At 37.1% G+C, this 12,653-nt stretch overlaps 1 protein-coding gene across 3 annotated transcripts; it reads right to left on the bottom strand.

Moving 5' to 3' along the window:
- Window positions 1-233: 233 nt before the first annotated feature.
- LOC120016465 (DNA polymerase I) lies at window positions 234-8,475 on the bottom strand. 3 transcript variants are annotated; one of them, XM_038869249.1, is made up of 9 exons: window positions 8,233-8,371; window positions 7,172-7,404; window positions 6,665-6,751; window positions 6,233-6,284; window positions 5,248-5,450; window positions 4,492-4,662; window positions 2,707-2,941; window positions 727-949; window positions 234-559 (listed from the first exon to the last, which is right to left on the bottom strand). In XM_038869249.1, exons 2-9 carry the CDS (start codon window positions 7,313-7,315, stop codon window positions 415-417), a joined length of 1,260 nt encoding a protein of 419 aa, XP_038725177.1. In that variant the 5' UTR covers window positions 7,316-7,404; window positions 8,233-8,371; the 3' UTR covers window positions 234-414. The 3 variants fall into 3 exon arrangements, with proteins under 3 accessions (XP_038725177.1, XP_038725176.1, XP_038725178.1); XM_038869248.1 differs by lacking the exon at window positions 7,172-7,404 and having other exon boundaries at window positions 8,233-8,475; XM_038869250.1 differs by lacking the exons at window positions 5,248-5,450; window positions 6,233-6,284; window positions 7,172-7,404 and having other exon boundaries at window positions 8,233-8,475.
- Window positions 8,476-12,653: the final 4,178 nt, after the last annotated feature.

The raw sequence follows: 12,653 nt of genomic DNA, 5'->3' as shown, positions 1-12,653 counted from the left end.
ACAGGTTGTGAACTTTTAATGTCTAGGAAATGTTCACTCAGATATCCAGTGCATGTGAACCCAACATAATCTTTTAAAAAACTATTTGCTAGGTGAATACAAAATCTAAGCTTAAGCTGTTGACAGCCATATTGGCTCATTACCGGCATGCTTAGTTGATAAACACTTCCACTTAACCATTAGTATGAACCAGTAACCACCCAGGTCTCAAGCAAGCAATGGAAAACCACAATGAATCAACATCATTACCTACTCTTAACATAAAACAAAAGTATCACAACTCTCTTAACATAAAATAAAAACATTCATATGTTCAGCAATGAAAAGTAGGACGAGTGTAATCTTGAGCCCAATTATCAAATTCAGTAGTACTCCACTCCTTAAGTCATATACCATTTGAGAGGCATTTTAGATCTAAACTTTAGAAGAATGAGATTTATTTTGGTGAATACATTTTTGAGTTTCTTCCAATGATCTGAAAAGGTTTGCCAAAGCATTTGAATCACTGTGTGTGTCCCTTTCCTCTAACCAGTCGTCTTCAAGATGAATATCAACATCCCTGTATTGCATCACTCAAGCGAATCAAGAACTAGTACTAAACAGGAAACGATTGCAGCAATGAAACTCACAAAAAAATAATTTTTGTGGTGAAGATATCACCAGGGAACAATATCTCATCATCCATTCAAGAGGAAAGGAAATAAATAGAAGTGGTGTACACCTTACCTCCTTAGAGCTAGCACCTCATAATTCCTTCGAAGGTAATCAGCGTAATTTTTGAGGGCATCTTGGGCATATGATCTACCCACGGTTCTAACTGATGCTGCATTTAGTAGCTTTTCCAATGAACCGTGCTTCTTCAAAAGCTTCACAGCAGTCTTTCGGCCAAATCCAGGAACCACATGTTGAATCCCAGGAACGCCATCAACGTCATCACCAATGATGCAACCTAGACAATTACAGCTCCAGTTAGATAAAAGAATTATTAAACAGAAGGCAAAAGAAGTAAAATCATTATTTCTGAGATCTTATCCTTTCCCCTCAGCTTCTTTCATATCTATATTTCATGTCAACTGACAAAAACCAAATATCTTTTGATCTCTACTCCGAGGATTCTGATATTTATTTTGTTTAAGGGTAATGGTAGCCAGTACATAAAAGTCACATTCGCACCATGCAAATAGGCACCATATTTAAATTGCTACAGCCAATGGAGACAAAAGACATCAATTGGTCAGAACAAAAGAACCTTTTTTAGTAATCCACTAATAGATGGCCATGTACCGACCTAGGACATGGTTAGCTAGGCTTGGGCTTGGCAAAGCCTATAGAGTGCCTTCAGGGCCTGACAGTTCAGCTATGGTTCATGAAGGGCGAGGAAACAGCTATGAAGGTAATCTTCAACAAGGTGGTGCAGTTCCACATTTGACGGGGGCAAAATATCCTTATCAACAGCCACAGAATGGTAAGGTTATCTTTCTTTTTTTAAAATACTCGAGTCAAGTGGGGAAAAAAAACACAAAAGAAAAAAAAGAAAAAAAAACTCTTGCCATGTAACCCAGCCTTCAAGAATGTATGCTTTTTCTATAATCCTTTTGTCCATAATCACAAGCTCCAAAGTCCACAATGCCTAAATCCCCAAAAGATGAAAGATATTTTCATTTTAACTTTTCAATTTTCAAAATCTGTTTTTCTCTCATGTATTGATATCATCATATAAAAAGGTAAACAACTCCAATGCACAACTCTCCCGCAGTGGGCGAGGTCAGAAACATGCAGGATGTACACAAACCTTACCTCCACATAATTATGTGGAGAGACCATTTTCTGAAATTGAACTTGTGACCTCTAAATTTCACCACTACAATTCTACCACTAAGCAAATATTCACATGTAAAAAAATAAACAACTCTCGTGCACAAGGCTCCCATGGTGGGCGGGGTCAGGGACATGCAAGATGTACATAGACCTTACCTCCACATAATATGTGGAGAGGCTATTTTCAAGAACTGAAAATGTGACTTCTAGGTTCCACCATTGCAACTCTACCACTAGACCACATATTCACATGTAAAAAAGGTAAATAACTCCCATACACAAGACTCTTGTAGTGGGCGGGCTTGGAAACAGGTAGGATGTACGCACACCTTATCTCCACATATTCTGTCTCTAGAAATTTAACGTGTGACTTCTAGGTTTCACTCTTACAACTCTATCACTGACTCCTATTGACATCATCATCTAAGGATCTTTAATCACACCATAATATAAAAGCCACATAAAATGGTCATACCAATCCGGTTAAGTCCACTTGGGGCAGATTAATGCCATGGACCACATATATTGTGCTTGGAGGGCACTGAGCAGATAGTTTGGCAAGGCAAACCATTGCCACTAACATTTTGGCCAGTTTCAATCTAACTTCCAGCAGTTCCAGCATCCTTATCCACTATGAGTTTGTTCTATGAAAGGTGGGGTTGCTCAAATAAGAGCAGCTACAAGTACAACATTCTTTACAGTTGGTTGGCATTCCATGTAAAAAACAATGATTGTACCAAATTAATGATATAAGAAGATTTAGAATGTAGATCCATATAAGCAGCTTGCAAAACAAATGTCATAGATCCACCAATGCTTGACTGACGTATGGACACGTGATGTAATTGATCATAACATGACCATTCACAACAATGCATGAATACTTACGGAGGCTCAAGTCAGAAAGGGGATCACAATTATATTGGGCTATGTAATGCTTTAGAGTGTAGAAGGACCATCGATCTAATTCTGCCAGAGGCATAACAATTTGGACATCTTCAGAAATCAGCTGCTTAAAATCTTTATCAGGGGAGGCAATGACCGCCCTATATCCTCTTTTTACCACTTGGCTAACAAGTGTAGCAACAACATCATCAGCTTCATGGCCATCAATTTTTATGACCTGCACGAATTTTTGTTTTTATTGTAACAAAAGTTAAAAGAAACACAATTCTTGGATATTAAAAAATCATTAATATCATTTCTAATCACAGAATGAGAATTCATACAAGAACACTAAGATAGCGCTCATTTTAGGTATTTCCGATGAAGGTAAAATCTTATGGATGACAGAAGAAGAAGATAAGTTATTTTCTGCTTCGACCCCCATATTTTTCTTTTTATTCATACTAACTCATAGGGGTCAAAATCCCACTTTGCTGGGGAGAAAATATCGTCTCTCCGATTGTGATCTTCTTTTTCCGCTTGAAGCTCTTCAAATAGCCCTGGCTAGATTCTCAGAGAGTGGTTTAGACAAAAAGCTCTTTTTTCTCGTCTTTCCCAATGCTATTTGATGCTATTCTGTTGCGTGCATGATAAAATAGCCAAGAAACACAGCTGATAGACAAACAAAGACAAAAGAACAACGAGGGAATATCCTAATTGAACAAAACAAAAATTTAAACAACTCATGTGCACAAAATTCCCGCAGTAGGTGGGGTCGAAGACAGGCAGGTTATACGCAAACCTCACCCTCACAATATATGTGGAGAGGCTGTTTCCAGAAATTGAACATGTTACCTCTTGGTTGTGCCTCTGCAACTCTACTACTTGGCTACTTGTTCGCCTATAATATCTAGATTGAACATACCTAGAAAATTGTTACAATATCTGGAGACCCAAAATGATTGAACTCAGATTTTTTGTCACAGAGGATTCTGCTGTTTCTTTCAAGCCAAACTAACCAGCGATTAATGACTGGAATAACATGCAAACATTCCCTCTTTTCTGCCCTTACAAACTAGATTCCATGCTATCAATCTAGAGAAGAGATTGCCTTTCATTAACAACTTAGCTGATATCCATATGATTCTCAAAAAAATGCTACATGTTTTCCTGGTCTAAGGGCATTGTAAGATGTGACTATGCATCCAGTTTACGATGAGTGCATCCGTTAGTATGAGATATCCCCCTTTCTTGAAGATTATTTACACTAAGGATCCTGAACCAGATTACTTCCCAAAAGAAGAAAGAGACTTTTGGCCAAATTTTTGCTCTCCGAACCCAACTTATGGAAATTCTTTGAAGTTTCTATGTAATAGTAATTAAGGATGAATCTGTTATCTTTGGTAAGCTTCCAACAATCTCTTCTCTCTTGATTAAGGTTGATCGACAGCTAATAAATCAGGTATGAGAACTATCCTGCTTTCTACAATCTCTTTCACATTTTGGGCAAGACAAAGGAACTGTCAATATGTTTGGTTCCTTACGTTATATCATACATGATGATTTAATTCTCTAAAACTAGGACAATGTCAACAAAATATAAGTAAATATTTAAGCGGCGCATTGATTGAATTACCAAAGAAATTTATTAAGAGTGCATAGAAGTTAACAAAAAGATTTGATATAATGATGGCAATACAAAATAATTTCAGATCCTAAAAACTCAAAAAGTATAATTTCATTAAAGTTCAGTAATTAAAGAATAATGAAACTAGGAGGATTGCCTACCGGCACATTGCATTTCCTCAGAACATCTGTGACAACTTGATGTGAACTCCCAACATTGCACTTTGAAAGTTTCTGATTAGTCCATATTTGTCGTAAGAACTTCCTTCTGTGGGCTTTATATGAAGGTAGTATTTGTCTGCGATGCTCATAGCCCCCTTCCCCATCAAGAACCTGTAAAATACATCACTTGCTTAAGCACAACCATATCCACATGATAAAATCTTGACCATTCGAAGGCACTAGAAATAATCAAGTCTGCCATGATCGAGTGACATTTTAGTTGGCCTAGAGTACAATAGACAAAATGACACTTCAGCAATTGAGCTACATTATTTATCCCTTGCACTACAAGTAAATGACGACCACAGATGATAGGCGACCATGAAAACAGGTCATAAATCGAACCTCTTTGAAATAGTAACTATATAAAAAAAATTTCAAAAATTTCACAATCAATTTCACACTCTTCTGAGAATAAGTAAGTAAAATAATCTAAGATGGTTTAGACAATTACAGTATGGGGATATTGGGGCACATAGAAGAAATTTTAATTTGGTAGATACTAAAAAGAAAAGCGGATGACCAAACAATGCTATAAATGTTAAAAATCCATTATCAAATAATCTGCTGGTTCCACCCTCCAAGCTATGGGATTACATATAGATGCAGGGGGACAGCCCACTTGGGCATTTAAACAAACATATTCAGTGCTCGAATTTATTTAAACGTCAAGCAAACCAGAAGAAGAGGGCATACTGCAATAACAGGTTCACTATGGCTAACTTGGTCGAAGAAAAGAGAAATCCAACGGCCAAAAGAGTGTAAACTCGCTTTGCTTCCTGCATAACACAGTGGATTCACATCCAAGAAGAATACCCTCTTCTTCTTGCTTTGCTTTCTCTTCTCCTCAGCCTCCTTGTTTTCATCACCTTTTAGTGACACCTGACACCCTCCAGAAACTGCTTGATCAAAAGACCCAGAAGAGTCACTAAAGTAAATTCAGATATCCTTTTCACGTAGTTTCTATTGTAACTAATATGCTGATCTCGTGATTCAGATATATAGATGGCATAACTAATTTATTAATTCCAATTGTGAGGGAAACTGTGCACAAACACCTGAAAAGTTGGAGCTTAAGAATTTGGGATGGACAGTGACAATACATTTACACATAAAATTGTGAAAAATTTCAAAAGAAACTGATTGACCCATAATCCTCATAATTCATGCAAAACTCAGTCGTTTGTGCATCAATGTGCACATAATGCCCATGTAACCCTTGATCATAGCTATTGAAACTTCAGACAGTGTGTATGCTTCCAGAGAACTCTGGGCATATAGAGAGTAGGCTATAGGTAGCCATCTTATTATGCACATAATGCCCATAATGCCCATGTAACCCTTGATCATAGCTATTGAAACTTCAGACAGTGTGTATGCTTCCAGAGAACTCTGGGCATATAGAGTGTAGGCTATAGGTAGCCATCTTATCATGCGTTATTCGAATGACCCAGATGATTGCTAGGTGGGCCAACAATTCACAATGACAATTAAGCATATTAGACACTAACAACAATTCACAATGAGGACTAAGCATATTAGACACTAACTCTTTCACATGTGTAGTTTTGTTGCTTCAGCTAAATAGCTAATCAACCGAGAACTACACCTAAACTGATAGGTGAGAGGCTAAAAAATCATATATTGAACAACAAATACAATGTGAGAACAGGAGAATTACTCTTAAATTTATGTGAGGTATGGGATCCCAATGCCAATTTCATTTGACGTATCTGCCTTCATCCACAATCAAACAAAAAATAAGTGATTAAATTTAAATTGCAGACATTAGAGAAGTTCTATCAGCGAAATAATGGGACACTATATAAGATCTTGCCTTCATACACAATGAAACCAACATAAGCAATTAAAGTGCGGACAACATTAGAGAAGTTTTGTCAGCAAACATATTGGACATAAGTACACCATATAAGGAACATAATTTCATACGAATAATAACTTTAAAAGCAAGCAAGAGAACAAATTCTGATAAATTATTAGACATAACTAGGTACTTGAAATTTTTGAAGAGCCATAACTTTAGGTAGTTTCGCGTAGAGGAATGTTAAAAAATTTTGGACCATCAAACACCAAAAGATATGAGAGCACATACCTGGAAACTGGGAAATCTGTTGACGTTCAGTCCATGGCCCACAATAGAGGATGTCAAATATTGCTCACCATAATGCTGAACAATGGCCTGATTTTTAGGAAAAAAATTCGAGAGATTGAAAATTCAACAATCGAGCAGAAACGGGATGCTGAGAAGAAAAGGCACAAAATACAATGTTCCAATATTTTTACATATATAACTAAATGCATAAAAATTGAATAAAGAGCATCAAAATCCTGCACTACATAAAAGGAGCAGTGGAGCACTTGTGGCTCGCCAGCTCCTTTCATTTGCACAAAGCACAAGGTTCGACTCCCTCCCCATCAAAAAATTAAGAATTAACCTCACTATTTCACCAGGGAAAAAAAAAAGAACTGCACTATTTGGGCATAAACCACTGCCATTTGTGCCAGAATAAATACTTACATGCATAAATAATAAATAAAAAATAGCTTTCACAGCATCAATAGACAACCAACAGGGCCATGAATATAGGTAAGCAACCACCTGACAAAGAAGAACATATGAAGGGAAAGGGGGGCGGGGGGACAGATGCGCAGAAGCATAGCATATCTTCAGATTAAGAGAAGCTTTCCAAGTTAAAAAAACCTCCCGTTCATACACACGCCCTTTTCTGAGACTCACTCTCATAGAATCAACTAGTACATCTCACAGCCACAGTTTGTAGGCCTTGCATGCACACTTGACACCCATTTTAAATTGCTGAGACAATCAACAAGCTATAGAATATAAATTAGTGCCACGTCCTATCTAGGAAAATAACCTTTATACAATAGCAATGCTTTTATCTAAAACGTCCATACAATCAATTAGAGGAATAGTGGTTACAATGTACTTCAAGATTCCACTAAATTATACAAATAAACAATCAGTTATATTTCAGCTATCCTTTAGATTTCCTTCAATTTCATTTGCCACATTTTACAGCAACAAGTTGTGAACCAACCAAAAATCCCTCCTGATATACCAATCAAGAAAAAAAAAATTACTCAAACAAGATTATGGAAAACTCCAACGCAGTATACTAATCAAAAAATACCAAGAAGTTCTAAGATGAGCATATGAAGCAGAATGATGGTTTCATGCACCCCGAGTTTGAAAAGCTGAAGTGTGAGAAAAATCAAAAGTAAGAAACCCTGATCTTTCTTGCCTAATCCATTTATAGTTGATAAACAGCCTCTCATTGAGTCCCGGAAACATTCCATGATTTCCTCCCACACGCATTTTGATATCACTTACCACCAGAAGTGCCTTCAGCATCACCTCAACCAAGGTGATTGAAAAGCCAAACCTCAAAACCAACCCATGTCAAATCAAGTAGCTGTAAACCCCAATTTTCACATAACATAAGACCATCTCTAACAGTTCCAAACTCCATCTCGTTCCATTTTATCGTCAACACATAAAAAACGACAAAAGAATGACAAGGCAATCCAAGACTTTCACCCACAACAAAGTTGTTTGAGAACCAAAAGTTCTCAGAATCAAAGAACAATCAACAAATTTCACAAAGAAACGACCAATTGAACTTCGAAAACGGCCTGTACCTGACGAGAGACTGTGTGCCGCCTCAACTTCAGAGACCCCAATGGAAAAACAGAGCAAGACTGCGAAAGAGAGACCGGCTGGTGGTGTTGAAGAGGCGGCAAAGAAATGGTGGTTTGGAGAAGCATGTCTTGCAAGTGCTTGCCAGCGCAGAGTGATTGATGCTTCCGTTCCAGATAAAGCTTGTAGCTCCGGTAATGGCCATCTCCTGACACTGGATAACCGTCCATCTCTTATAATTCAATCTCAACCGTTCCCCCATTCTAAAGTGAGAATCTGACTTTGCTGACACGGTTGGGCCCATAGGCCAGCGGGCTCCAGCAGTCCAGTTCAGCCCGTATGACAAACTCACAAACAGATTTCAAGAATTAACAAATGGATATTAATTTATCTGTTTTGTTATATATTTTGAATCTTTGATTACTCTCCAACCCAGTTTTGTTCCTATCATTTGTCCCTCCCATGTATTATAAATAGAGAGCTGCTGTCGCTGTTCGCATGAGGTATCCGGAATGAAGCTTCGATTTTGTATAGAACCGAGGTCATTTTGTCCTGAGGAAACGTCTTAAAAAGACAGAGAGTAGACCCTAAGCTTGGCATTAAACAATCCCTTTTAGAGCCTCCACAATGGTCTTGTTAAATCACACTTGAAACACACTTTTTTGGTAAAGTTCAACACTAGAGTTTCACAATGGGTTATTTTTGCATACTTGAAAACATGTGGTCTTCCCTGGTAACTTTAGCAATACTTGAGTGAAGAAGTATGAGATAGTTGATGTACAATAAACTCAATATCCAATCAAGACGTGCCACTTGTCATTTTTTTTTGACAAACCTACAACAATATCCCTCTTTGCCTCCGTCTCCTATCCTTCTCTTCCAACAATACGCGAAGAAGAATACCATCTCCCTTCGTCGATTCATCGTGCCACTTCTTCTTCAAGTGAGTATCTTCATCAATATCTTCCATTTCGTATCTACCTGTGAGTAAAGTTCATGTTTATTCTTCAGTATCTGCACGAATTGGCTTTTGCCCTAAATTGATCGACATTGATTTCCTTCTTTTGGGTTAGATTTAATCTGTCCACATTGATTTCCTTCTTTTGGGTGAGATTTAGGCAGTAACCACATTACCCCTCTTATGCAATCGATAGTTGGTCAGATTCCAAGGTTTTGTTTGATGGTGTTTTCTCTTAGATATATTTGATCTATATCACTATCATGCTCAATCCAGTGTGTTTTTAAAATGGTTTTTCATATATTGATGCTTCATTGATTTTATTTTAATTCATATTATTGTCCATGTGCTATTGATTTCTAGAATCACCATTTGAATTAGTTCAACGTCATATATTATTCTTGTGATTTGATTTTATGTTATTTATTGATTGCGTTGCTGAAGCATCAGATATGAAATGGATCCCCCACCTCCCTCCCAACAGCATCTCCGCTCTAAAGAAAATGATAGTGAAAATAACCGCCAAATGTTTTCTTCCAATCCTATCCAATGGCCAACTGAATTCCCTTTCGCCTCGCCCTCAATGCATCCCGCTCAAGCAGCAGCGTTTGCACAATTCTATCAACAACAATTTCTCACACATCATAATCCTTTCAATAATTTCTTAGGAGGTGTTTCCAACACCGAATACCAACCAGTAGATCCTCATTCCTCCTCGTGCCCCAACACACATACTAATACAGTAGTTAACCATTCATACTCTGAAGCCCAACCCCCTTCAACTCAAAATACTTCACGTTCCACACAAGCTACAAACCAAAAATCCCCAAACTGGGAAATTAATGAGGATGTGGCACTATGTCAATCTTGGATTAGTATTTCTGAGGACCCAATTGTGGGGAATGGTCAAGCTCATGATGCTTGCTGGTTATCCGTTTGGAAAGAATTGAAACAGGGTGTGCATGGGACAGAACGTCCCCAACGGGCTTGTGAGAATAGATGGGCTTTGATTCAATGTGATGTAACCAAGTGGAGGGCTATCGTAACGCGGGTGCATAGAAATAGGGGCAGCGGGACTAACCCAAATGATGAGGTACTCTTCCATTCATTTAATGGTTACTCATATGTTGGATTGTTTTCTTGTAAATTATTTTCTGGTAGTTATGTTGGTTAAACTTAGTATATTGTATGTCAATGGACTGATACTAATAATAAACCATTGATGTAGAATGGTGAAATTATGTAATATATTTTCTGGATTTAAGCTTACTGAGTCATATGACAAAGGAAGTCAATTGTCTCTGTATCTTATAATTATGGACATGATATTCAATTTCTCTTGTCAATCGTCTCTGTTTTTGATGATCACGCCGCCAGAATTTTCAATTCCCTTATTTGCTTAATTGTCAAGAATATTGGGTATGAAGAGAAAGTACAATATATACATTATTGTTATTGAAGTCTAGCCATTTTGTCAATTTTCAAATCCTAGAGTTGTATTTGTATTGAGTCTACTTTAGATTTCTTAAACTGACCCTAAAGTTAGCAATTGAGGACCACTTTGTGACTATTAGGATTAAACATAGGGAGATGGTGCAATATGGAAACAGATTATATATATAATATTTGTGAGGTATCATATCCTATTTCATATTTACCTATATGAAAAGCCAAAACGTATAAGCTTGATATTAGTGTTATTTTTGTAATCTCGATAATGCAGAGTGGTTTGTTATATATATATATATATATATAGATTGAGGTTGCAGAGTTTGGCATCTTATCGCAGTTGCATCTTATATAAACCTTGTTCTGCAAAAGTTGGAAACAAAATGGAGGCCTGAAAAGGCCAAAGTTTCTTTAAATAGTCAGCGAATCTAATCAAATATTAGTCAAGTATTTGATTGGTTTATGGTTTGGTTTTTTTCCAAAACAAAATACAACATCAGTTCCTAACCAATGGACTTTAATTGAATAAATGCATTTTCATATGAGAACTCATATTCTTTTTTCGCTTTCGCTTTGTATGTGAATTGATGCTTTTGCTCGTGTTTCACTTATTTCTAGCTACAAATTTAACATTGATGCTTTTGACTCTTGTAGTGGGGAGCATGCTATATTCTTTTTAAAAGTGACCATGGCCGGGATTTCAAGTTAATCCATTGTTGGGAAGAACTACGCAAATACACAAAATGTCATCTTTCCATCGATGAATGACAAAACCGAGGAGACGGTAGAAGAGGTAGGCCTACAAATTCTCGAATACAAGCATCAAGCACTCTATCCAGAATGCCATCAGTCAATCTTTCTGCATCTTCACGTCCAGGTTTGGATGGCATAGGTGAGTCTAGCAATAATATTAGCATGCCTACAACCCCTACAACCCCTACATCTGGTACACGCAACACTGCTTCCGAAAATTCACAGCCTCCTCACGTCCCATTGGAAAGGCATATTGAACGACCATTAGGGCAAAAATTTGCAAAGGATAAACGCCGTCGTTCTATGGGTACAAGCTCCCAAGCCTCTGATGCTACAAGTGAAATATTGCATTCAATCATCTGTGCTTGGAAGCAGAAATCTTAGTCAAGATTATAATCAATGAAACAAATAAATGAACAGCAACAGTTCCATGCTATTAAGTTTGCTAAGCTTGAGGAGATTCAAAAGGGTATACAAATAACGAAAGATCTAGTGAATATTGAGAAGGATTTGATGTCCTTGATGCCAGAACTCCCTACAGATCAGGTTGCTGCTAAAGTCATTGCTAGAATGAGGTAGCTTGATGAGTTGGACAAAGAGCACCAACCTAAGCATCATATACTTGTTATGATATGCTTGTTATGATATGTTACATATATTACATGCCGCTTGTCAATGAAATATGAATTATGGATTTTGATAATTATGACTGTTGGAAGTTGTTGCTTTCAATTGTTGTGGCTTTGTTTGTCCTTGTTCTTTCAATTGTTGCTTTCATTTTCAAACACTTACTCAAACCCACTACACATTGCAATTATAGATTGAGGGAACCAATTGGCCCCAGATTTTGTAATTTGTCATGGTACTATAACAGAACACAAATGCAATTATTGATCATGCGTTATCACAAAATTTATTAGAAATGCATAGTTAACTCTTTGAAGGCCATAATGCCAACCATTTCCTGATCACTTGAGACATTCTATCATTTTTTTTGGCTTTTCGAAGGGAACAAATATAGAAGTGAATAGTGAATACAACCCAATATTATTAATTGTACATCGTTTTTTTGGTGGGATTTCAGGTTGTTATATTAATATGTTATCATTATTTTTAACAGGCATTTAAGCTATGGAATTCTCACCTAGAGCTTCAGCAAGAATTCATGATGAAATGCAAGGGAATAACATTAATCTATGCAACCTCGAGAGTAGGTTTGATGATGCTGAGTCAATGGGGGATCGTACTTAAACAACAAGCAGT

Source organism: Tripterygium wilfordii, chromosome 15, assembly GCF_013401445.1.
Source record: "Tripterygium wilfordii isolate XIE 37 chromosome 15, ASM1340144v1, whole genome shotgun sequence".
Lineage (NCBI taxonomy): Eukaryota > Viridiplantae > Streptophyta > Magnoliopsida > Celastrales > Celastraceae > Tripterygium > Tripterygium wilfordii.
The sequence above is the reverse complement of the archived record's forward strand: the minus strand, read 5'-3'. Positions and strand labels throughout refer to the sequence as shown.

Coding starts and splice junctions, on each gene's coding strand:
- LOC120016465 (XM_038869248.1), bottom strand. CDS start 8,460: ATGGACGGTTATCCAGTGTCAGGAGATGGCCATTACCGGAGCTACAAG. Junction 5,451..6,232: donor TACCTCACATAAATTTAAGA/GTAATTCTCCTG, acceptor TTGATCAAGCAG/TTTCTGGAGGGTGTCAGGTG. Junction 4,663..5,247: donor ATAGTGAACCTGTTATTGCA/GTATGCCCTCTT, acceptor TGTATTTTACAG/GTTCTTGATGGGGAAGGGGG.